At 39.7% G+C, this 27,292-nt stretch overlaps 1 protein-coding gene across 14 annotated transcripts in view; it reads left to right on the plus strand.

Moving 5' to 3' along the window:
- dnc (dunce) overlaps positions 1–27,292 on the plus strand; it is a 167,328-nt gene that overhangs the window by 99,150 nt on the left and 40,886 nt on the right. For 4 of the 14 annotated variants that reach the window (NM_166961.2, NM_166964.2, NM_166965.2 and 1 more), the window contains exon 3: positions 4,358–5,566. The exons of 4 other annotated variants lie outside the window; for them this stretch is intronic. In NM_166961.2, coding sequence (NP_726849.1) covers positions 4,413–5,566 — 1,154 coding nt within the window. In that variant the 5' untranslated portion in view covers positions 4,358–4,412. Of the gene's footprint in view, positions 1–4,357; positions 5,567–13,791; positions 14,703–15,420; positions 16,289–18,010; positions 19,865–27,292 lie in introns of those variants that run through there. 6 more of the 14 variants (NM_001272272.1, NM_166968.3, NM_001272273.1 and 3 more) reach the window with 6 other exon arrangements.

Here is a 27,292-nt window from a genome sequence, read left to right on the forward strand (position 1 = left end):
TTTATTTATTTGGCTCATGTTCTTCAAGGAAAACGGCCTTGCCGCACTTGCAACTTTGCTCATTCTTCGCTCGGCTTTTGTTTGCCTTTAGTTTTGGTCGTCTGTTTTGTATCTTTGATTGTCGTACTGCCCTGGGCCACGCCCCCCTCCGCCTTCTGTGCCTGCAGCTTGAATAGGCTTAAGTAGTAATGTAGCCGGAAGTGGGCGGTAAAGTGGGTGCGTGGAAAATGGAAAATGCTTAAAGCTTCTAACATTTCAGTTTTCTTTCTCTCGCCTTTCATTATTAATGGGAAGTTTGATTGAATTGCCGACACAAAGTAGCCTCGCTGACCTTTTCCGACTGCCAATTTACATCGTCCGCCGTTATTTTTTTTGTTTTTTTGTTATCTTTATAGCCCTTCTCCGCATTTCCCAGAAAAACAAAAAAAATATATAAAAATGACAAATTCACACAAATTAGCAGCTGCGAGTAGTGCACCCGTTTCGGCTTCCATATTTTCCACCTGCGCCTCTCTCGGAAAATTCGATTTTCCGCTAGGCTAGAGATGGCAAACCATGCCATCCATCCATCGCTATGTGGAAAATGCATTAAAATTCTCTTACACCAGCCAAATTCACTTAGCCCGGCATGATGAGCACACAATGATGCAATAAGCCCGCGAGGGCGGTCGGGAAAACCCGGAAAAGTGGGCGGAAAAAGCCGCAAAAGTGAGCGACAATGTGAAACACGAATTGTGATCTCAGTTAGACGCGGTTAAAATACGATAGCCGAAAGATGTTGAGTTTTAAAGACTAGTTTTTCAAACAAATGGTAATGATTATTACCACTTAAATTAGGCAAATTGTGAAAACTCAGCAACAAATTTCAAGCCACTCAGTAGTCTAATTATATTATTCTCTGGCATTTAATTGTCTACGAGGAAATTTAAAATTTTCACTAACTAATATTTTCGCGTAATCCATGGGAAATACCGTTTGGGCCATTACATTAATTCGATTTGATTTGATTCAATTCCGATCATAACAACCATTCCGTATCAATTACGCCAGTGGGAAATTGTTGCAATCATAGTGCATTATTGACGACGTTAATTGAGTTGGTTGGATAGTTGCGGAGGATTTTCCATTTCCCATTTTCCTAGTAGCAGTATGAGTATGCAATGAATCTAGAAAGGTCAGCGGTGGGTTTTATCGTTTTTTTTTTTACATTATAATGCACTTTTCGGCTTGACGCCACCGCTATCAAAGTCAATTTAAAGTACATTTATTTTTAATGCATGTCAGCACCGATGACCTTGGTCATGAATTGCTTTTGATCGAAAGTAGTTACATGTGTGTGCGGAAATTTATTTGGCAAATATAGGCTGTGTTTCCAACCAACGCCTAAAATGTAAGGCAAAAGCCACCAGGTTGAAGGTTAATTTATTTTCTTTTCATTCGACAGCACTTCTATAATCTTTGAGTTGAAATTAAATATTTCAACTCTCGATTCTCAGGCCTCTAATTCTTATTATGAACTTATTACAAGTTTATCTGCCAGATAAACGAATAGAATGTTGTAAATTGTGTTTTGTTTGTTGTCGATTGTAAGCAATATCTGCACATATTTGCCGTATTTAAATGCGGCTTAAAGGCCATCTTTAACTTGCTTCCCAAAGTCAAGAAGTCGTAAATTCTGGAAATTTTTAAATCATCATCGGCCTGCCTTTCATTTTTTTTATCACGCTGCCTGCTAAGGAAATTCATTGGGCAGGCATTGAAAGTGAAGTTGATATATGGCTAATGATGTTGACATGTGTATGGGTATATGGGTATTGATATATGTAGGTGCGGGGAGGTGGAGAAAAGGCTTTGTTAACTATGCCACACACACACACTCAAACATGCACACCCACAAAACGAGGGCGGCGTGGGCGTGGCAATCAACACATGAAGCTTATTGCTTTCGCCTTGTTTGCCGTAAATGCAAATTGGTTTTGTTGCCGTTGTTGTTGTAGTTCCCCTTGCCTCGCATTTTGTTTGTTGGCTGAAAGGAAAACGAGCGAAGCGGGCAAATCAAATCAAATATGCACTCTATATAGTCAAGGTGCAATAAATAACGCTGCAAATGAACAATCTAGGTAATGTGCGCAATCGCATCGCATCGATTGCAAAAAAAGTATGATTATCGTAGGAAATTTCTGGTGCAACACAACACAACCACGATTGCAGGCAATTGAGTTGATCGAATCAGAGTAAGAAAACTCAGTTTTCTGACCGGTTGGCAATTACTTTGAGTGCCAGGAACCCAAAAAAAAAAAGGAACCTAATAGGTGAAGCGTCAACGGAATGCACAAAGAGATAAGTTGGAAAAAAGAATCCTGGTAAATTCCTATTCTACACTGGGCTAAACTAAAAATTTCGAAGGATATCACATGCAGCACACATGAATGTAGCATACTTCATCTATTCACCAAAATGGAAAATCTCTTGCGTATTTTGGAAACTGAACGTGTTTTCTCTTGGTGTAAATTGTCGTCATTGTCGTTCCATTTCTCGTGCAACAAAGCGAGCAAAAGGTACCCATTTGCATAAAATTGCAGTAACATCCTTTCGGTCCCTGCGTGTGTGTGTGTGTGTGCGAGCTTGTGTGTGTGTGTGTGTGTTGCAAGCGAATTTGCCATGTGTGCGTGACTGTTGCACAAGATGTTGGCCGTTGGTCCTCTTTGGTTGCCCTTTTTGTTGTTATGTGACAGTCATTGCAACTTAACGAGTCCTGACCTTCAATTTTCCAACCATTTGGGTGACTTGCCGAAATGCCGTGAAAGGAGTTTTTCGCAAAATCGCTGACCAAATGAAGTTTAAGTAATAGTTTAAGTAGTAGAAGAAAGTAGCAGCCTCGCGCATTCAAACTTGAAGCACTTGACACATTTAAAGTTGCACTAAATGTTGTAATTAGTAAAATACATGCATTTTTAATGGATTAATGGATTAATAGATGAAATCACATCGCTCGATGACCGGCAATGATTTTTCGTTGACCTTAAGCTTTCGTTTAAATGCATTTCCGCTAATGAAATCAAGTTGCAACTGATTGCTTTTCTCCGGTAAATATTGAAAAGCGGAAAGGGAAAAGGAAAGGGAAAAAGGACCTCAGACATTCGCGCAGAAATCTCCTGTAAAAATTGCGTTTGAATCCTGTTTTCCCATTTCCTGCTCCCCACTTCTGTTCCACTTCAATCCAAATCGATGTTAACTTCAAACGGAATGGTGGAAATGAGCTAAGTTCGCCGGAATCTAATGTCGGAAAAACAAACTCACGCTTGTAATCAATGTCATTTAATAAAGTGTGCTCTGCACAAAGAAAGAGATGTGGTATAAAAAAGAAAACCAGCTCGTGCATTTCCGTTGGTTTTTTACAAAATCAAAAGCGTATTGTTGTTATAGTTTGCTAAGGCCAGCTCAAATAATAATTCGCTTTTCAGCGTCCACCGGCTGTTTGGAGCTTGGAGCATGGAGCATGGAGCTCAACAGGGGATGAGAAGGGGGTGGCTCAGAGTCATGGTCACGGTTCACAGGTTAATTATGCAGCTTGTTAAGGCGCACCAGCGGAAAAAGCCACGCGCCAAAAAGAGCACAAAAAACAAGGCACGGTCGAAAAACAAAAAAAAAAAAAAGAAAAGAGAAAACCAAAATGTTGCTGCAAAAAAAAAAAAAAATCAGAAAGAAGGTGGAAAACAAGAAAATTTCGCCAACGGCAAACAGGGGGGTTATGGAAAATTCGGGGTGGCGAAAAACGAGGGCACTACATGTTGCGTTCGAGTTCGAAGCCAACTTTGGCCATTCGGGAAATGCCTCGACGAACTTTGCTAATGAGTTTTAACGAAATGATTTTATTTTGGAATGTGTGAAAATCGGTGCAAAGTTAATGCCTTTTACAGCTAATAATGCTGCTAATGAATTAACTTAAAACTGCTGAAAATAATATATATTGTGCCTATTTTGTAGAGAACACAATTGTAGCGAAACATAAAGCTAGCTAATTGAAAGTTTTCGGTAGAAATTCTCTGCACTTTCATAGCAAATTTGTGCTATATTTTTTAAGGAAATTTTGATTTTTTAATTAAACATCACCTCTTTCATGCGGTGGCTTTGTTTCCTTGTGTTTTTTTTTTTGGTTGGTGGATCTGGGGGGAATTCTGAAAGACAACCGAAGTTTCCACTTGTGCCATTCAATTAACCCAGCTCCAAACGAGACCCCTAAACCCAAACTAATCCATTCACCCGCCACCCCAAAAAAGTATGCAATGCATTGAGGCAAGAGTGAGAGTTTGTCACTCGCGCAGGGAAAATTAAAAGCATAAATTCTGTTCCCCAGAAACGCACGAGACAAAACAAAAAAAAAACGAAAAAAAGTGAAATAAAAGGAAACCATGTCCCAGGAGAGTAATGGTGGCCCAGCAGCAGGAGGCGGAGCAGCAGCAGCACCACCACCACCACCACAATACATAATAACCACACCCAGCGAGGTGGATCCCGACGAAGTGCGCTCCATGGCCGACCTAGAGCTGGGATCCCCCGAAAAGCAGGTGCAGGTACAGAGTCAAAAGTTCTCCAGCACGTCGAGCACCACCAAGGTGGCCACCCACTCATTTTCGATGAGCAGTAGTGCCGGCACTACTGGGCAGCAAAGCAAACAGGACAGCGCCCAGCAAATCCAACAGCTTCAGCAGCTCCAACAGCTCCAGCAACTCCAGCAGCAGCAGCAGCAGCAACAGTCCCAGAGAATCATATCCAGTTCGACGAGAAGCCAGAGCCTGCAGTCCAGCACAATTGTGGGCGAGGCCACTACAATTACGAGCGGAGCTGCCCAAATCCTAAGCGCCTCGGCGGCGGCTTCGCTGGCCCAGCAGCTGAAGGCCCAAAGCTCCACCTCGATTATCACAAGCAGCGAGCAGAGGACGAGCACAAGCACCAGTAGCAGCAGCAGCACCCGTTACATAGCCAGCGGCTCGAGCAACCTGGCCGGTGGCAATTCGAATTCGGCCAGCTCGGCCAGCAGCAAGACTCGCTTCCAGAGTTTCCTTCAGCAGCCGGAGGGTGCGCACGGTTTTCTGACGGCCCATCAGAAGCATGTGCGTCAATTTGTGCGCTCCACATCGGCACATTCGGAGGCGGCAGCCGGAGTGGCTGGGGCACGGGCGGAGAAGTGCATACGCAGCGCTTCCACACAGATCGATGATGCCAGTGTGGCCGGTGTGGTGGAGTCGGCTGGTAACTTGACTGACAGCTCCGCCACGGGAGGATCCATGCAGCTGTCGATGAGCAAACTGGGCCTGCAGCAGTCATCGTCCATATTGATCTCCAAGTCGGCCGAAACGATCGAGATGAAGAGCTCGTCGGCGGGCATGCGCACCCAGTTGACATTGAGCGGTGGCTTCTTGGCGCCGCCGGGCAATCGAAAAATAACCATTTTGAGTCCAATTCACGCACCGCCCGGTCTGCATGATATGCTCAAGCGGGCCCAAGGACGATCGCCGCTATCGCCCAGGATCAGCTTTCCCGGCAGCGATTCGGACCTCTTTGGGTGAGTAACTATAATTGAAAGAATGTTTTATACCTTTAAATAGTTTTACTGCTTCGTCTTTATGACGCCCAGTAAGATGATTGAATAGAAAGTAATTTAGCAAAAGGAAAATACAATACAATAAATTGAATTCCTATGTACGTCCGCCAGATTATCCTTTGAATTCTGCGTAAAGCTTTAAATTCGCCCATTTTGCTGCCTCGAATTCAGTGCGCCAAAGGACACCTCTCGCTCTAAGTTTCCCCTTTTGCTAATGAACCTGTTTATATCCTTGCCCGTGGACTCCGGTACTCTGATGGCACATTGAACCCGCTGCTAATTGTTGACTTGCTGTTGCAAATTGTTGGAAGTTGGTGGCAGGGGGGGGGGGCGTGGCTGTGGAGGGGCGGCCAGTGCCTTTCATCAGAACGAAAGCGTTGTCAAAATGCCAAAATTGTTTGTCATAGTCGTATAATTAAATTTAAATGTTTTTTTATTTTCCGCATACTCTCTGTCTTTGCCTTTGCCTGTCTCTCTTTCTGGCAGCGACAGCAGGTATATATATATATATATATTAACATATATATATATATATATAACATATATATAACATATATATATGTTAATATATATATATATATATATATGTTAATACCAGCTGGCACAGAAAAAAATAATTTGAAAATAAAGAGAATAATTTTAATGAACCCCGGAAAAGAGACAAAGGAGATGACGCGGGGTAATTGAAGCTGCCAGGCCATGAAATTTTAAAGCGCAAAGTAAATTGAGAAAGGGAAACTTAAACAATTATTGGTATTACGTTCATTAAATGTATTTAAATATAATGGACAGGCGAAGAAGAAAACGAAATGCAAATAGGGCCAAGAGAGAAAATAAATCGGTATGAAATATTATTATACGCGCTAATGGTTAAACACGAAATAACTGAAGCGTAAGCTAAATGAAATGGTTGCGGGGGGGGGGGTGGTTATTAACCAGTTGACAGTTGTTGCTCAATATTTGCATATTTGTTTTTGAAACGCAAACAAATGTCAAGCGTAATTGTTAGACACTTTTAGACAGCGCTCGTATGTAAAGTATGTAAACTCTGAATCAGACTTTGAGTTTATAATAATATAATAATATATAAATATAATAATTTAATATATATATAAAAAGTATGTAAAGCTGAATGTGTGTTAAAAATCAAAAGAACACTCACTTGCAATATTAAAAAATTTCCACTACTTAAAAAGCACGATTTTGTTAGTGATATATAGCGGTGTATTTCTTTCAAAATTTGTCCTTATTCCCTACACATTTACATTACATTCGACAAATCAACATTTTAACTAAAGTATAAAGTTATTTATGCTCGTAAATAAAATCTAATAAATCGCACGGATAACATGCCATTTTGCGGTGGCTGCTTATCAGTTGGCCAACAAACAAGTCGGTCGCCCATTTCAGTCTCAACATTAATTCCCAAATCAAAAATTCCCTTTGGAATTAGCCGAAGAAGGAAAGTTATATATTACTACTAGGAGCCAAGGAATTTTGGCTGTTTTTTTTTGTTTTTTTTTGTTTATGGTATAGAAAGGAAGGGAGGCTTCAAAAATCCACACAGATTCGCCAGCAGGCCGCAACATTTGCATTTGGCTTTGGCCACAAGGCGCAGGGGGAGTACAGCGCAGGGTACCACCTACCAAATCCCCCCCCCCCCCCGGGTAGCCTCACCCCCTTGGCACCCCTGACCCCTGACCCCTCATAAATCCGGTGCTGAAGCTCAAGGCTCAACTTTCGGCCGGTCTCTCTCGGTATGCGTGACTTATGTTTACAGTTTATTTATTATTAAAAACACACAGACAAATGGTCCGAGAAGAAATGTTTATTATTGTTGCTGTTTGCCTCAGTCAAACAGGCAAAAAAAAAATAACAACAACAAAAAAAACACAGCACAAAAATGTATACAGTTCTCCGGGATTTCGGAAGAATGGTGTGGGCAGGACGACAAGTCCTGGGGTTGCTCCTCATTTATATGCCATGTCAAAGTCGGCGGTTTGGCTGGCAATGAATTCAAAAATTTCGACGCCCCAAGCCGGCGAGCTAATGTCTATATAAATTATACTCCAATCTTTAAGCTATCAGGGGATTGGCTCGGTGACGCAGCCCGCATTTTTAACAACTTTAAAAAAAAATGAAAAGGGGTATTCCCCCAAGGAAATCCGGCGATTTTGCATTGCCGACTTGTTTGTCGTGGGTTAAATGGCATTGAGGGATTTTCAGAGCGCCAGAAGTTGCAGCCAAAAAGATTTAAGTGAACAAAAGTTTACGGAAATTTAAAATGTGTTAATTGTCGCGGCTGGAAATTTAAGTTTTTCTTTTTTTTTTTGAAAGATTTAAAGCTAACAATATGGTAAAGTGTCCCTTTCATTAAGTTTTTTATGCCATTGCCCCCCATATTTTCAGAAAATAATCGAATCGCCTAAGGTCGTTTCAACGTTGTTAGCCAATATCTGGGTTAATGGTTGGGTGCAATTTCCCATTAATATACCAAACATTTTGCCAATAACTTTTGGGTCTTGTATCCTTAAGGACAGGCCTCGAAATTGTTTTGAATTTCTGTCAATCAATCAGCCCACGTAATTTGTTAATTAAGCCATTGAACTCTGGTCGGCTAACTGGGTTAGTTAACCCTTTAGGCCAAGCACTTTGCCGCACACGATAAACTTAAGTTCAATTATATACATATATACAAATTTTCAAAATCAGTTAAGTATCTTCATTGTGTATTTCATTTATAATAACTTCAAGCGACTACAACATATTATTTTTCATTTGTGTACGGGTCATCTAACAGTCGTGTTTCCCCGAGGAACTTCAAAAGTTTCCCTTTTCCAAAAAAAAACTGAGAAACATGCAGGCAAGTCGGTTTTCCCTCGGGAGAAAGTGTCGACAAAAAATGGTTAAACGGAACTTGGCCGTTTAAGGATATGCGCCTTGTTCGTCCTTTAAAACGTGCCTTTGTTTGCATATTTTATTTTGAAACTCTTCGTCCTCCCCATCGGTGAATATTTAGTCGAGTGTTGCCTACTTAAAGGCGCTAATGAAGGTATATTTACGAAACAAACGAGGAGAGCCAAAGAGCCGCCAGGAACTTCATTATTGTCAGGATATTAGTTAAAGTCCATAAGCAACTCATTAGTTTAGACAGTTCCGATATTTAATACGTTACTTCGATGCGGCCTTCGATTTTCCAAATAATTAGGAGGCATAAGATAAACTATGAATATTTCATACTATTCATTGGACATTGCCAATAGAATGCAAATGAAATTCGAGCTGATCTAGTAATTAACAAACATCATGCATTATTGGGCTATTTAAATTGTTATTGCCTAAACGTTTTCGCTTCCAATGCGAGCATTACATAATATCATGAATAATATTATGCATACGACACGTGTGACATTTGCAAGGCACATTTTTAAAGCGAAAAGAAAAGCAGCAGCATCTCGAATGGCCATTTCAAGTATATCCCTAAGATAAAGGCAATCCGAGATGGGGAAAAATGCCATGCATGAGCGAGAAACAGTAGAACAGGCAGAAAAGGTGAGCCCTTCGATGTCAAGGAATGATAATAAACTCAAAACCATTAAAATGAAAGGAGCAACGAACGATGAGAAAGAGTTGGGGGAATTTAATATATTTGCACTGCAAAATGTGGAATGAAGAAGCCAATTGAAATGGCACAACATCTGTGTGCCTTTTTGGGGAATATTACAAAAGATGTAGCAATATCAATACCTGTTCAGCTAGTAATTTTGGCATTAAACCAGGTTATTTGGTTTCCTGAACTGTCCTGTTAAATCCTTTTTGTTTCCTACATTTTCTCCTTAAAATTTCGTCTTGTTTTTTTTTTTTTTGGTGCCAAAAACCCGTGGATTGTCCCAAGGGCTAAGATTTTGGCTTTGAATGCTTTTTCAGCTTTGCAGTGACTTTTGTACCGGTTCCCTTTTCCATTATCCTCGTTTTCTGTTGTCTTCTGTTCTGCTCACCAGCTGAGCTTTAAAATCCTTGTTGCACTTTGACATAAAGCTGAAGGAAGCGAAAGAAACAAGTGGAGATCTTAGGAAGCTAAAGAATTATTAGAATTATTATTGCCTCATTGTTGGCAAATTTAATTAGTATGTTGAATGCTTGCTTACGGGAATTTCCGAGGAAATTCCTGAAAAATTCCATGGTGAAAGGTGAAAAAAAGTTCAAAGAAACCAGCATACTTTCAATAAGGCATTCCATTTTATCAAAGAATATATGTAGTCCATGAAAGCTCAAAAGCAATGCGACGAACCCAGAGCTTTGGAAAATGGCACACAACTTTTCTCACAGCTTTTCACCACACTTGAGTTTTCTGGAAAAGCTGTCTGAAGCTTTGAAAGCTGTTTGAAACATGCTTAATGCTAATTTTGTTGCTTAAGGTCAGGATTTCAAAAATGAATCTGGAAAAACAAAAAAATAAAGAAAATGTTTACAAAGCTTTTTAAATATTAGATATTAGAAATATATATTAGATTAGATTATTTATTATAAATAGGATAAATAGGATTGTTTGATATGTATTTTCTGTAGCTATAAGATAAAAAAAGTCTAATTTCAACTTACTAATTTATCGTATTGTCTTTTTTTTTCTTTACAGGTAAGTCGATTGAATGCATACGATACGTTTTGTGATTAATTAAGCGAATTGGGTAAGCTCGTTTGCATCTGAATTTTCGGCCATGGAACATATTTTTAAACTTTAAATGCTCGACAAAAAAAAGCTGTGGGCTTTGTGCGAGCGATTATTGCGTATACGCGGCGTGCAACTGGTTGGTGGGCGTGTCGGTCCGCCCTTTTTTCAAACGTTTTCCCCCCGCTTTTTTTTCTCCTGCATCCCTTTACCCACTTCGTTTTAACATTTTGACACCGAGGAGAAAAAACAATCAGCAACACGTTGAACCTTGGCATTTTCACTCGGCGTTTTTATGATTAACTTTTCGGTATGTGCAGTGGCTAGACAAGGCAACACAGCTGATGCACTGAAAAAAAAACGATATATATGATAGCAATTCTATCGTGGAATATAAAGTTTTGCGTAAATAATCACTATGTGCATGACATACATGACATAATTATAATTGAATTGGTATTATGAAGTAAGTTTAGTGTATTTTTCGAAAATCATCAATTTTTCGCGAGACGGGGGCGGTGCGTTTCGCGGGGGCGTGGCAGACCGCCCACCTGACGCTGCTGCAAGCGCAACTGTAAATGCATCAGGCAACTGAAATGTGAAATGAGAAATGAGAGACGCGTGCAATTTGTTTGTCCGCCGGCCACGCCCACCGCCCACCGCCCATGGCCCAACCGCCCGCTGGCTGTACCGTTAGCTGTGCGTCAATGGGGCGGCGTGGGCGTGGCTGTTGGTTTTGGGTACACACGCTCAGCGGGCGGGGCGAAAAAATCTCTAACGAAAGCGAAGCTCAAAGAGCAGGAAATTGAAAAATATTAAGAACGAAAAAAATCGGAGCAGGAAAATAATACAAAAAAAAATGTTTTCGATTACAAACTATGTGGAGTAAACGCTTGTTTGAAGTTCTTGGCAATTGATAGAAAAACGTTCAAGCTTTTATCTATGGATATGATATTCCAAGGAATAGAAGTCTTATGTTTTTGTTTTCCTAATAAAAAGGTATTGGTATCAGCTAACAAAATTAAGCATTTTCAGTTTCTACAACAACCTCAGGTACTTTGTGCTTTTAAGGTATTAATTGAACCAATAATAAAAAAGTGAGAAAAAAAAAACAGAAAACAGAAAACCATTCAGGTAATTTCAACTTCATAAGTCTCATGAAATTCGAGTTTCCCGTGACGAGAAACACAAAACCACCGTTTTTTGTCACAAATATTTGACTCACGGCGTTACCCAAAAAAAATCTCTCCAATAAACAACGAACTGAGCACACTCCCCGGGTGTTATATATGCGTTTATATTTATATATTTATATATTTATATATGTATATCATAGCAGATGCCCAGATACCCAGGACCCCTGCCACGCCCCCTCAACCCGCCTATCTCTAAAGCCAGCCCCCTTGGGTGCCATTGCCCATTGCCCATCCATTAGTTTTCTGCTTTTTTTCCCCCCAGCCCCTGGATTTTTTGTTCCTTTTTTTATTGTTGTTGTTGTGGCTGTTTGTCAAAGCAAAAGTGGACACTGGCCAGCGGGGAAATAGATTAAGGGGGGACACCTTGACACACGGTGTATTAATAACGTTTTTGTGAAATTAGAGTTGACAAAAAGTGAGGTGCAAATAGATTGAATATCAACTTTGAATATTCTAATTGAGAACACTTCTCGGATTCGAAATAAGTTAATATATTTGGTTTAGTAATTGATTAAATGATTTGCCAGCTTTACTATAGTTGCACGGGAAACACTGAAATCAGCCCTCGCTGGGAGAGTCGCTTCCCTTTTTTTTTGGACGGGATCTCCTTTTCGCTGTTAATGTAAGGATAACTGTAGAGCTGTAGATACCATCTGGCTTGGCGGCGGTCATAACCATAACGCCAAAAAAAAAAAAAGGCGAAAGCTGCTCGGAGCTTCACCTGTTCCATTCCCTTGGCTAAAAAGTCCTTTAGAAAACCTCACCCACCAGCAGCAGCAGCAGCAAAGTTTCATTAGAACGAGTGGCGAGCGGCATTTTTGATGGATAACTCGCGCAGGATAATTGCACTTCGAGCCCGGGGCTCATTTCAGGCCACTTTCACCTTCGCCGACAGAAATTTGAAACTTTTTAGATGGCCCCCGACCCCGGATTCACCGTTTGTTTGTGCGTGCATCACCTTGGGGCACCTGGGGCAGCTTAAGAGCTAATGTCGAAATGCCGGCAGTATGAGTATTAGTAGTAGTAGTAGTGCAGCACGAGGTGTGCTTGTGTTTGTATTTGTGTTTGCTGGCCCGGAGAGTTTGAGCTCATGAGCTGTGGGATGGGGTCAAGTCAGGGAGTGGGTCATCTAATTTGGAAATCAAAGACGCCTCGGGTTCTCGAGAGCCAAAGTACGATAGTCGCACAAAAGACAGTGGACGCCAGAGTAGAGATTCGCTGATGCTAATGCAAAATTGAAATCATAAGAAATAGCTAAAAGATTTATACATTTGACGCAAGCTCAAAATCGTGTAGTTCAGTGTTAGTGAAGACGTCAACCACTTGAGTTCGCCGTCGAACGCTGCAATTGCCGCTCTGCCGGCGTCGCTGCCACCGCGCCCATTACTTTCACCCCATATTAGTTATCACTTATATCACCAATATCATAAGTTCTTGCCAATATCCAAAATGCAAATTGCACATGCAAATGGCATAAGAGAAAAGATGCGTGAATGAAGTTTTCAAGTGCAGTGCGCAACAACAGCAAAAAGACAACAGCTAACGGCAGCGACGTCGACAGCGCCGTTCTGATAAGAATGCACGGCGGCAGAGCAGAGGGCTGATTGGAATGAAGAGCGCGCAGCTTTCTGCGCAAAAGAGAACTTTGAAATTTCCGCTCTCTCCTGCAAACAGTAAATAATAGTTAATGGTCGCACAAATAAACAATAATAATTGATGACCAACCAATGTTTCCTTCGCCAACTGACAAAAGCAATTCTTTGAGAAGCGAATTTCTGAAAAAAGTCTGCAAGTTGGTCCATCCGTATTCGGGACTCCGATAATGGTGCTCTCTCTACTACTACTTTGCGCACTTCATTCAGTAGAAAAGTAGTGCCATGGTCGCACCGCACCTTAAATACTCTCGAAATAGTGAGTGAGCATAAAATGGGTACATTTCGCAGTCACTTGTGTTGGCGCCTCTTATCAGCATTTTGCACTATGATAGTACAATATTAAATGTAATATTAAGTGTAATATTAATACAATACAAAAGCTTTTTAGCTTAACCTTGGCCAATGATATAATTTAATTTGATTTATACACACTTACTTAGCATCTGCGGTCAACTATGTATTTTGATGAACGCGTATTTGTATTCAACACTAGACAAAATAGATTCATTCACTTCTTACGCGCACGCGTTCATTTTGTTCATCTTCTTTTTGCGCTCTTTCGCTCCTGCTCTCCGAAGTCGCCGTCGCTGCCGGCGCAATTCGCCGCCACTTTCTGCCTTTCTCTGCTTTTCCGCTGCTTTTTGCGGCAGTGTAGTGCGGTCGCTGCAGCAGAGAGCATCGCATCGGCATCACAACGCATATCGCATTTCGTGTGTGTGTGTGTGCGTGTGGGTGCGTGTGTGTGCGCGCGCGCCGCCTAAAAATAATAAAATAAAAAAGCACCACATCCCCATAATCATAATAATAATAAACAATAATTTCGCGTAGTGGTCGCAAGTGCTAAAATATTCGCTGTACAAAAAAGCATTGCCCGTGAATTTTTTGTTCTTGTGCATTACCATTTTTTTTTTTAAGTGCTCCTCGCACGTGTGTGCAAAACAACAACAAAAAGCAGGAGAAGGGGCGAAAAAAGAGAAGCTGTAAATTACATAAAAGAAGCAGCAGAAGTTAAGATAACAGAGTGGAAAATGATAAGCGGCAGAAAATAAAGCTACACAATATAATACACCAAAAATATGGCCAGTAATTACAGAAAATATATGCAAAAAGTCGTTTAAAAGTTAGTGCAAAATAAATAAAAACAAAAACCAAACAAAGGGCGGCATCCAGAAATGCAAAAGGTGTGCTAACAAAGCACACACGCAAGTGAACACTAAAAACTGATAGCAACAAAAAAAAAAAAACTTGAAAAACTACCAAAACTCTTCCAACTAAAATCGCAAAGCCAAGAAAATTGCCAAAGTTGCAAAATAAATAACTATACTATATAATCAAAACTTTGATGTGTGTTACAATAAAAAACCCTCAGTGAAAATACAATAAATAAATCAAAGTACTCCATTAGAAACAAAACTAATGAATAACGAACAATAATAACAAACTGAAATCAAGTTGTTGACTAATAAACAAAATATTAAACCAATAATAATAATAATAATAAACAGAAAATTGTATTTGGATAAATAGTCCATATTCAAAAGAAAAATTGAAAACAAGAAAGATAATAGTAAATGCGAGTGAGTATTCAACACATGTTATTAATCAAAGCAAATATATAAGATTCTCAAGAAATAGGTACAATTCCATATTGGAACTAAAGAAAATATTCAAGAGTGGTAGCCACCAAAAAAAGAAGAAATACTAAAATTCGTACTGAATAACTATAGTTAAATAACAACATAGTTGGAATCTATAGCCGAAGTTGACGCAAAACGAAGTAAATATGTGAAAATGCAAAACAAATAGAAAACCAATATAATAAACATAAACCACCGCAAAAACTGATCTTAATATATGTGTATAACGAAACCAATTTAAATTAGTGATAAATATCTTGTCCAAAGAAAGCTCACTAGACAAATAATATATAATACCAAAAACTCAAAAACAATCCAAACGACTTTCATATTCAGTCTGATATGAACGAAACTATTCAACTATTATAATTCAAATTGCTAAAAACTGTGTAATTGGGCTAGAAAATGTTGTTTTTTAAGAAAGAGAGAGAACAATTTAGAAACCTAATTATGTTGAATTTAAAATCTATTTTCGAATGAACTAAAAATTGCAGCGCGAATTTAATAGATAAATTTAATAAAAAAAATTCAAAAAATTCCTAATGTCTTCTTAAAAAATTTAATTAATTCTTCAACAGTTCTCAAAGTAAAAAAAAGTATTTTAAAATAAATTCAAAAATTTTAATAAATAAAAATAAAAGATTTCAAATAAATTATTTCTAATTCTAAAATCAAGTTTTAAATAAAAATTCGCCCAATATAACAGAGTATCGAAAATCGCTCAATCTCTTACAAAAAAAAAATAAACAAACTTTCGTAAAGTTCTAGAATGCCGCCGCCGCGACGTCGACGCAGTGCGTGATTGTGTGCGTGCGCCTAGTACTCATGTGTGTCGTGTGAGCTTCTGAACTGGCGACCAAAACTGACGACGCCGTCGCTGCCTCTGCCTCAGCCGCAGTCGCCGCCTCCGCAGCAGCAGCAGCAGCAGCAACAACTACAACAACAACAACAACAGCCACCAGGGCAGCAACAACCACACCAGTTACAACAGCCCCAACACCAACAGCGATAACAACAACATATAGATCGCGGAATCTGCTGAAAGCCACCGCCAAAGTGAAGAAGAAGAAAAAGTGGAAGCAAATCTCCTTCGTCGACGACCAGCAACGCTTGAAGCAAGCAGCGACGTCGGCGGAGCGCAAACGCTCCACCAGCAGCGCCCCGCCCGCCCTCGAGAGCAACGTACCGCCGCGGTTGGGGCGCTTTCTGCGGCAAAAGAGCAGCGAAACTAACAGCGCTGCAACGTCAGCAGCAGCGGCGGCAGTGCAAACGGAAGCGGAAACAGGACGCCGGAAATCGTCGGCGGCATCGATAATCGCAGCGGCAGCGGGCGCTGCTGGTTTGCACAACAATAACAGCAGCAGCTGCGCAGCGACCGCCAGCGAGGAGCAAAACTCGAGCGGTACGCTCACCGGCAGCAGCGGCAATACTTCCACGTCGACGTGGTGCGGCAGCATCAACTTCCTGGTGTATATGGTGTGCTCGTTTTGCTGCTGTTGCTACAACTTTCGCAATTCGCCGTCTAGGTGAGAAGTCGCGCCTATCGATAATAAATCGCAATTTATCGCGATTTGCGATAATTTTTTTTTTTTTTCATTTTATTCGCAGAATCTTTAAAGCGCTTAGCCACATAATATTTAACTGGAAAGTTGACTTTCTTACGATAATATCGATAACTTATCGAAACATGAGCGATCTTTTTCATAGATGAAGTTGTACAAATCATCAGAATAGGACATTAGCCGATTATAAGTGCATACACCAATAATTTTTCAATGCTTTTTATAGCATATTCAGTGCTGATTCCATTCCATTCTCCCTGGGGATCTCTCTCTTCAGCGATATCTATAATTAAGTTGTTAGAATTCTATTCATAAACTATACATCTACCCGCGAGTTGTGCCATTTGTTTAATAAAGCATGACCGAGTCCCCATTCAAAGCGAAGCTTATCTAACAGCAAAAAAAAAGACAACAAAAGCGAACAGAGAAATCAGCAAAGAGTGAAAAAAAAACTACGTTCAAATTGCAGGCAATTTTGGTAGCTCACATGATCTGCTGGCGCATGCGATGCAGAGTATGAAAAATCCAAGAGGATCAATCAGAGCATGTGTTGTTCAATTTTCATGTTCATGAAAAAGCCCACTTTGGGATACTTCGATATCTTTAATCACAATCGATTTTTGCGCATCTCTATTGCTTGAAGACTGCACAGATGTGAAGGGTTGCAAGTTAAGCAATTATCGAATGAATATGTGAATTAATGAACTAACTCAATTACGAGTAGATTTGCCATCAAATGTTTGACTCAAGGCATTCCAATCAGGCGGATAATATTGTATCATCCTGCTGACCATTATCCTCAATGATTCGAACACTCGCATCGCCCATCTACCGGTTTTTCGGTTTCTGCAATCGTTAAGCTGCTTGCTGCGAAACTCACTTGGGACTAATTATTACTTGGCCATCCTGCCATATATCCTTCAGAAATCAAAAGAAAGAGACAGCAACTGCAACGCCGAACGGTAGTCAGCGCGAGAGAGAGAGAGAGGGAGCGAGAGAGTGAGAGAGAGAGAGAGGGGAAGATTTGGCCTGTGCTCAGGTGGCGTTGCTGTGGCGCCGGCAGAGCGAAGCGAATAGAGAGGCCACCTTCTTTATTTTCCTTTCTTTTTTTTTTGTTGTTTTTTTTGTTTTTGGTGTTCCGAGCAATCAAATTTTAGGCGCAGATTAGAATGCTGCGAGGTCAAAGTTCAAGGTTGCACACCCCCCTCCCCCCAAAAAAATAAAAACGAAGCGGTTGATTTTCAAACACCCAGCGCCCTTTCCCCATTTTGCCGTCATCTGTTTGTTTCACATTTGGCAATTAGCATTTAACGCCGGTTATTTTCCCTTCGTATTAATTGCGTAAAATGTTAATCTGCTCAACTTGTCACCGAAATAAAGTAAAGAACAACAAAGGCAAACCAAAAACCTCAAACTGGGAATAAGCAAAAGCAGTTGGTAAACCAATAGGAAGCTAAAGGACATCGTGTGCCGCCCTCCTCAAGTTCAACCACTTCAAAGGTCGTTGATGATGCACAGTGGTTTCTTCAAATGTCTGCTAATCTTTACTATTATTATTATCAACAGAACTCTTTAATGACACTTGCCATTTCAAAATATCTTACATTAAAGCGTATGCAATATCTTTATATATTTTTGATTTTTTATATATGTAATTTAATATTTATTTCACTTTTCTCTTTACAGGTAAGTCGATTATGTGCCGCCTATCTTTAATGTCAGCGAAAATCTTTGGTAAGCCTATTTCATTGGGAAATCAAAGTAAAGTAAATGTAAGCTAGATATTGCGCATACGCCATGTGAAACGGGAAATTCCACAATAATGGTAATTCAGTAGCAATGAGCTACAGATGCGGCATAAACTTAAACAGCATTCTCAAAACTGGCTTTAATGTTGTTGTGAACGGGTCCACTATTTGTACTCCATATATTTGGTGTTTTTTTTTTTTTGCTTTTTTTTTATATTTGAAAGGGGGCCGGTCTGCATTGTTAGTGCTTTTGAGATAAGAGCTTGGTGGTTAGCTGGTGTTGTTGTAGTTGCAAACTGATAAGAGTCCAAAGAGTCGGCACGCTTTGTAGAATCCACCGAAAGCCACCAGAAAAGCAAATAAATTCGAGGCTATTGTCGATTTTATTTTTTATCACATGTGATAAATGAATATGGGAAAGCAGCCGAGCGATTAGCGAACCAAAGGAATAAACCGTTGAGGATTTCACATATTTTCTTCTTCTTCATGACTCTTGGCCACTGATCAAAACGCACTATATTTTTTTCTCTTTATCTATATATGTATATATTTGGGAAAAGCTTACGTGTGTGTAATTACTTCCTAACTTCGAAAACAGTTGCATTTGCGAGTTAATTAATTTGAAAAAAAAAAAAATGGCCATTAAATTGATTGCGCATTTGACTTGATTGCAGAAACCAGAAAATGGCTTAATTTATTAAGCTGGCAAAGTATGACACCGAATTTATGGCTGCATAAATCACACATGTGTACTTACATGTGTATGCAGATTATACTACATGTGTCTGAATTTGAATTCCCCAAACAACAATTGAAAAGTCCCCTCTTTTTTCTATATATCTATGTACATACATATTTACATTTACTTTATATGTATGTGTATATTTTCGCCAGACTTTTTTGCACACCCCAATTTTTCCGGCATTTTTCCTTTTTTTTTTTTTTTGAGTCTTTGTGCAAGAAGTTAAAAAATGTAAAAGTAATGAAAAAAGCAACGACGACGCTATGTCTGCCCGATCTGCTTATAATTGGATTTCCGCTGTGTGCTAAAGAGAGAGGGCTATACTAGAAGGAGAGGGCGCTACTCTGCGAGTGAGAGGGCATTAGGCGGCGGCAGCTGTTTGATGATGAATCTCAAGTCGCTGTCTCATTACAACTTTCAATTTCAATTGCTTCTTTCGCTTCTATTCGCCCTCTCGTTTTCGCATTATGCTTAGCATCTACGCTCTCACGCATGGCTCTTATTTTAGGCTACACCGCGAATAACTTTCGTATTTTTACGCCCGTTAATGTTGAATTATAAGTGTCTAGTTGTGCACCTTAAATTGCCACCTTAAGTTTGCCTATTTATTATGTTTGTATAGGAATTGTATTTGGAACATCGATAGAAGGCATGCTTTGAAGTTCAACAAGTATTTCGCTCAGTGCAATAGCCTCCTCTCGCTCGCACTCCCAGCTGTTGGCGCCTGGCTCGCCTTCGCCTCAATTCGAATTCGTTATTCGCCTCGCTTCGTTCGTTTTTCGCCGCCAACTGCTCTGCCGGCGGCGACAGCGACGCCGGCGCAGGGTCTCGTTTTCGCTTTCGCTTCGCATCGTTTTCATCGTTTTCATCGTCTCCGTCATATAACAACGTTCGCCGTTCGCTCCGCACACACAATTTGCGTTAAAAAAAAAGTTCCGCAAAATCGCAATTCGCGAAAATCGTGCACAATTCGTGAAACGGTAAAAAATCGGTCGAAAACCGCGGATTAATCTGGAAAAATCAACAAAATATATAACGGGCGAAAGCGAAGTGTGTGCATAATATTAAGGCGAAGAAGAAGAGGAAGAGAGAAAGAGGACGCGGTGCAAAAGGAGGGAAAATGGGATGAAAAGCACAGTTCCAAAAGGCGAAAACAAGTGGAACAGACAAATAAACAAAACAGCGAAGAAGAAGAAGAGAAGACACAGAGTGAGAGGGAGAGAGAGAGACAGATAGGAGAAGAGCGAATTTCAGGAAGAGAGCGGCAGAGCAAACTTGTGCATAAGTAACAAAAACAACTCTAAATAAGTTGAAATCACACAACAATAACAAATCAGAAATTAAACCAATCAAAACCAATAATAAAGTGTCCTAAAGTACATAAATTTATTAACTTTTTTTTTTTAAGGACACAATTATGTAGGTGATAAATTAAACCAAATATGTTGATACGAATTGATTAGGAAAATGTGAAAGCCTAAGGTAACGCAAACAGAAAACAAAAAAACTTAATTAATTGGGAAAAACAAAATGCCGAAAAGAATCGCAGCAAATAGAAACAAAAAAGGCCACCCAACCTCTGGCAAATTTTAATGTTTTCAATTAATTGCTGCGGCCCAGTTTAAAAGTGGCGATAAAAAACCAAAAGCGCCAAAAACAAACAAAAAAAAAAAAAAAACATTTTTTCGCCGGCCGCATAAAACGGCTCTGACGTCTGCGTCGACGTCGGCAGAGCAGCGACTGTTGATTTTTATCAGCGCAACAACTGCGAACCGAAAAAAAATACAAAACTCACACAAGTAAATGAGAAAAATCTTGTTAAGAGGACATATTTTTTTTTATGTTTAGAATCGAGCATAGGTTTTGTTTTGGAACGATGTATGGAATATGAAACGAGTTTAATATGAATGTACACATGTGTTCATTATTACATGTTTAACTTAGCAGTGCAAGGATTATTTTCAAGTGTATGTACTCCAAGTTTGAAGAGAGAGTTTCATGATGGGTTGCTTCTGCTCCAGGCATCAGTTCGTTCGTTCAAGACTCTATGACCTTGAACTCCAAATGACAACATTTGGAGATATGATCCACGTTGTGTTGTATTGATCGTTTTTGAATAACGCGAAACTTTCGATTTCCATTGAATGTAGTATACTTATCATATATATACTTATGTCTCGAGTTTTTGATTTTATTTTCATTTTCAACTAATTTGATATCATCTTATTCTTCCTCTCTACTTCTGTTGTGCATTCAAACGAAAACGAGAACGAAAATCAAATCAAATCAAATTGAATTTTCAGCTCCCGTTTTCCACTGAATGGGGATCCTTCAGACATCTCCTCCTACCTCTGCCCGCCCACCCCCCTCCCTCCCTTGCTGCGACGTTGCCACTTTTCACTGCGAAAAGTCTAACTCCATCGGCCATCGCGCGTTGATTTCTTAAATGTAATTTACCACGGGTCCGGCTTTCGGATCCGTTTTTCCTTCCCGACTCCCTTGGTTCCCGATTTTGCCGCTTTCCTGGTTTTCCCGACCTTCACGTGCCACGCCCCCAACATTTATTCCTATTTATTTGCGAGGCAAAATTCTATTTGCTGCTTGGCTTGGCCGAAGCAAATCGAAATCAAAGCGAAAATTGTAAACAAACGGGTCGCTGAAAATCCGGAGTAAACATTCTGTTTTGCATAAAGTCCAACAACTTTCGGCTTAAACAAATCAAAAGTTTCCAGTTGAAACCGAGAGAAAACACAAAGTTCTTTGAGAAGCCTACATTCTCACACTCGCCGAAGTGAAACAGAAAATAATCAAGAACTGCGTTCCATTTTTCTTTGAATATTTCTTTATCACGATGCTATCTATTTTAAGATACGCTCTATTCTTTTCCACAAATATTAAAATTTAAAGTTAAAACCAAATTATTTAGGATGTGTTTTTAGAAAGCTCTGTTTTCAAATGGAACGTTGAATAACATTCTGCTTTGTCACACACACAAAATGGGCAATAATTCCAAGTCGTACTTCTAGTCACGTATCGGCTATTAATAAACCGCCGAGACAAGCCACGGAATTCCGAAGCGTCTTGGTGCCCCAACACACAACTCACTCACCCTTTCTGCAGCCTCGCTGATCGTGCAGTGGTTATATTTTTATGGCCATGACTGTGCGACGCTTTATGCAGTTGCTTTGGGCCTATCAAAAATCTTATGAAGCTATTTGAAGTCTATAAATAGTTGCAATATGGGCTGATTGCATTTTTATGCTCGCAATGCACTGTGCAAAAAAACTAACTGCTTCGAGGTATTTAATACGAAATGCTCGGGAATGTACATAGATTTGTGACCGCCACTGTCACACTACACTACACAATCGCATGGTTGGAAAACCAAAAGGGCAAAGTTCAAGTGATCGGGTTGGATCAGATGCGATCTGATTTCGATTCCAATTGATTCGATTGGATCGCTTTGTTTTGTTTGGCGCCGTCTGAGTCTCTTTAGACTTACCGAGATAATCGACGGTGTTTTCTTGACTTTTATGGCTAACTGTAGTGGCCAATTGTTGCTGTAGCTGTGGCTTTCCATTTAGCATTTCAATATTGATTTATGGCCGCGAGTGTTATACAGATTTATGGCTAATATGTGTCCCAGCGATTGTTTTGGTAGCTCCAAGTTTTTGGCTTCTCGAGAGGTTTACTAGCGCTATCTCGCTTTAGCCATAAATCATGCTGAAGTGTGCTTAGTGGGTTAAGCAAAAAACAGAGAGCGAGAGAGAGAGAGAGAAAGAGAGAGGGAAAAGACAAAAAATGCAAAAGGAAGGGGTGTGAGCTACTTTCGTCACTCGAATTACTCTGACGATAAGCCATTATCTAATTGATAGCAAATTGCTGACTGATGTAAACGATTGAGGGCCGCTCGGTGTCGGACATTTATTTGATTGATTAATTGATTGATGGCTGGATGCACTCAGCTGTGATTGACTAAGCCGATGGGGGGGATCTTCTACGTGTTAGTTGTGCAGGGAGAGAAATAAACTGCGATATTCGATTAAAGCAAGCTGGTTAGATTGAAAACACTTAACTTCAATTTGATTCGAAGTGCATTTTCGAATATCAAATTAATGCACGATAATTTGCCTAATAGAAAGATTGTTCTATTTTCAATGCATTGCAAGAACTCCCTGGAAGTTCTTACAGTGTGTGTGCGTGTACCGACTTTTTAATGTAGTTTTATGCGATGATTTATTGGCCAATTGCATTATCATGCCGTCCTCTTTTTGCACGCACTGTGTGGTTGCAGATTTATCGATTTCGTTTGGCGGTTTTCCAGTTTGCTTCTAAAAGTCTGACTCCCTGACTCCCTACTCCGCGTGCCGCAAACGAGTTGCCGTCTCTTTCTGCGATGTGTGCGTGAGTTAATTTAAGCCCCTTTTTTTTATTTTTTATTTTTTTTTTTGCCCCCCTCTTACGAACCATAAATTTTGTATTTATTGATTTTCATTTATGCTTTCCTTCCTGCTAAACAGCTGCTACACTTTACGACCCATCCAGCGCCCAATTCGCATCTTCAATCTCCATAACGGTAAGCAATGGGAATCTGTATACCCGTCGCTCTCTAGTGCCCATGTGTCCGTCTCTTTCTCGTGGAGCAATTACGTGTTGTATGAAGTTCACCGCAAGCACTCGCCGCCCCTCTCTCTCTATCTCTCTCTTTCGTCTTTCTATCGTTTGAAAAGGCCCCCTCGTTGTTGGGTAGTTTCTCAATTTTTATGCTTCTCATTCCATCGGCAAATAGGGGAATCCGATTGGGGCGACGAGGGGTTAAGAGGTTTGAGGTTATGTTATGGGCTAGGTGATAAACTTTTCGACGCGCGCTAATTGGATAACTCAAAAGTTTTGATTAATTCGATGCGATAGCTGCTTGCGAAAGGTCGCAGGGGAAACAAAAAGTTTAAAAGCAAAAGGCATCAAAAGCAGCAAACGTTTCGAAAGGTCAAAACTATTTTCAGACTAAGAGATTAGGAGAAAAGGATATACATGCATTATTTATTAAGAATTTGGTATTTATTAAGAAGTTGGTATTTTATATTTTTACGATTCTATTTAATTCACCTAATTGATAGCTCTATTCTATTGATTTCCTTTCTATATCATTGCATCGTTTTTTTCTGTACTTCTGTACCCTGGCTAAAATCGCCTCTTAAGTGCTTTGAAGCACTATTTACATTGAAAATTCCTGTGCATGTAGAATTTATCCCAACATTCTTCGAGCAGACGCAGCAGGAGCAATAATTGCAAAATGCCAGGAAAAGCCGTTAGGGAAAATGCGAAAGAAAATGTGCGGTTCAAAGCATGTGTGTGTGTGTGTGCGTGAACTCATAAGCGTGGTAAAATAAGTAGGCGTCCTGTCTATGTAATCATGGAACACACATAATTGAACCAAATCAAATTGAAAATATTTAAGAAAATGTTTGGGCATTTTTTTTTTTTTTTTTAATCAAGTGATTTGGCCAGAATGCTTCCTGTTGCTTCTTAAAAAAATTAACAAAAAATAATAAAGAAAAAACTAGGTCGCCTGCTCGCTCCACTTGTGTACATTCCCCATATCCTTGGCGGAATGAGAAATTTATGCGCAGGTGGAAAAGAAAGTTTGCATTTTTTCTCCATTTGCGTGTGTGTGTGTGTGTGTGTGTGTGCTTCTGCTGGGGAGCCATAAAACTGTTTGCGGAATGAAAATAAATCGTCCGGGGGCATAAAAAAGAAAGATCATTTTGGAAACGAAGAGTGGTATTAAAGGAATATTTAAATAGGAGCCAAAACAGTCTTTAATCGCGTTCAAGGGCCTATTGTTAATTAACTTTTGAAACGGATATATTTGAAAAGTATTATATACTTGCACTGGGATATATGGATTTTAATTTCCGTTTTCCGTCACATGTTGCCTGGAAAATCCACATCAACGTCAAAGATTTGTGCGGATGTGTCTTTGTCTCTGAGAGACATTGACATTGAAATGCAAAGTAAATGTAAATGCTAAAATCATAAAATGCCACATCACATATCTATTGATATAAAAACAAACCTTTGTTGAATCCATTGTCACAGACATTTCTTTGCTACCGAATCCATAAAACTAGATTTTGATAAATTTCCTTGTTAGCCGCCATTTCACTACTTGGCTGTTTTTTTTTTTGTTTTTTTTTTTCCACCCGTCTTCATGATCGTTATAAAATTGGTTGCCCTCATATCTGCAGCCAACAACGCTGGGCTTTTACAATCTAGAGAATGGAATGAACTTGCTAGACAAGCGACGCAATTTACAGAACCCCATTTATGAACCTGGTCTGAGTTTTATGATTGTGGAAAAACCAAACCATAAGCCAGCCCCCCCCCCCCTATAAATGCTATTTATAAGGTCTGGAGAGTCGAGCCGAGAGAGTTTTTCGATGACTGGGGCCATATTATGAATTTGATTTCCTTTTTTGTGTTTTGAAATCTGTTCTAGAACTTTAATAACATGCTTTTGTATATTTTATCGCGCGATATATTCACACTTAAACTATTCATTTAGAAATTGTTTGTTTAGCGTTGATATATGTAGTAACGTCTCAACATTTTGCGGTTATTTATGCACCCGAAGCCATTATTTTAGAGGTAAAATTTGTTTACCAACTGCGAGGCACGATTACGATTATTGTTGAACCAATTTTGCGAGGGCCCAATTAGCCGGGCTCATCGGCTGCCGTTTTACGATCCGATCCGAGTTAATTGCCCGATCTTTATGGCTTAATGACCGATCATTTCTGCTATATATCTGTTGCCCAATATACAATTACCGATATGGCGTGGCGCGATGCAATTTTGTGTGAGTCTAGAACCTTTTGAGCGCAACTGTACCATTTTGGGGGGAATATCAGTCTGTGCTAGGGAGCAACAACTGTCACTCTAGTTGCTTGTTTGACTGGTGGGAAAGCAAAACACATTTCCATTTGCCATTTCCCTCGTACTCTTGTTTTCTTTGGCCCTCTGTCTGCTATTTTTTTTTTTCCTTTTGCCACTGCCAGTGCTTTTGTCTTTGAGCCAAAGTTGTTTGGCAAAACTTTTGCACAGCAGCCAAAGCAAAGTTCCACTTTTTGGTCCTCGCCACTGGTTTTTCTCTTCCTGGGTCAGGAAGTATTTTGAAATTGCATAAAGTCGCTTTCAGAGCCAAGATTTCAATTAAAGTTGTTTCTTTTCCATTTCGGTTTTTTATTTTTATTTTTATTTTTTTTTTTTTGGAGCAGAAGCAGGGCTGGAAATTCGATTGGCACGAAAGTGGCATGATGGAAATGCCAGGGCTTAGGGATCTTTTGCGCAATTGTAGAAAGAAAAACACTTTTAAAGCGGATTTCATAGGCGTTGTAAATTAATTGTAGTTGCATTTTTCATATATTACTGAAAATAAATGGAAAAAGCAGTCGAGAAAAGTTTCTTTAAGAACGGCGAATTTAAGCCGTAAATGCAGCGATAAGCCAAATTATATTCGAATCGAATTATTACATAAAATCCACGAGCCAAAGTGGCGTAACCCGAATCATCCTTCAAATAAAATTAAAGCACTTACAACATTTTCATTGCATACATTTTGGGGCACGGATTCGTTATGAGCTCTCTCTCTCTCTCTGACGTAAAAGCTCTCACACAGATACGCAGATTGTCGGCAGCATCGCATAAATATTAATAAAGACATAAAGAATTGATTGAATCGAAAGCGAACGCACTCGTGAGCATTACGTGAGGCATAGAGATGAGCGCGTGACAGACGCAAAAAATTAGGGATCGCAATATTAATTTCAATGCCACAAGTTTCGTTCATAGTTGAATAGTGAATATATATCCTTTGTTTTCATATATAGGTTTTACACACATTTATTAGCATAAGTTGAGATGAGAGTTTGCGGTCTTATTTTATATAAAACTTTAGAATATTTGTGTACTTTTGTATACAAAAAGTATCTAGCAAAGAACTTGGTTAACTCGCTTTCATCCCAAAATATATTGGCCCCTTTTTAATGTTATAATTTTGAGGGTTTACAAAGTTGTCTTCTAATGAGTTTTGTGTGCTCAAATTGAAAATTTCAGCTTGAGCAAATACAGAACACACACACACAGCATTATTCAAGTGGTAGAATGAATGGTGACTTTCGGCGGGTATGAAATGCTGTAAATTGTGCGGTCGGCGTTTCGGGATCCCGAGTTCTTGATTAGGCGATGCTTCACTTGATAAACTTGCCCGAAAATTCCCCCTTCTTAACCGCCAAGAGCACACATTTTGTTTTTCATATGGAAAATTTCACTTCTCTCTTTTTGGGGTGTTGAAAAGTTTTCGGCACAAATATTTTTATGTAAATTGTTCCTGGCATTTATTCATTTATATGTGTGTGGGTGCTGGTCTCGGTACGACACATGTACATTGTTCTTGACATTTTCATAATTTAACTTTAC

Source organism: Drosophila melanogaster, chromosome X, assembly GCF_000001215.4.
Source record: "Drosophila melanogaster chromosome X".
Classification (NCBI taxonomy): Eukaryota; Metazoa; Arthropoda; class Insecta; order Diptera; family Drosophilidae; genus Drosophila; species Drosophila melanogaster.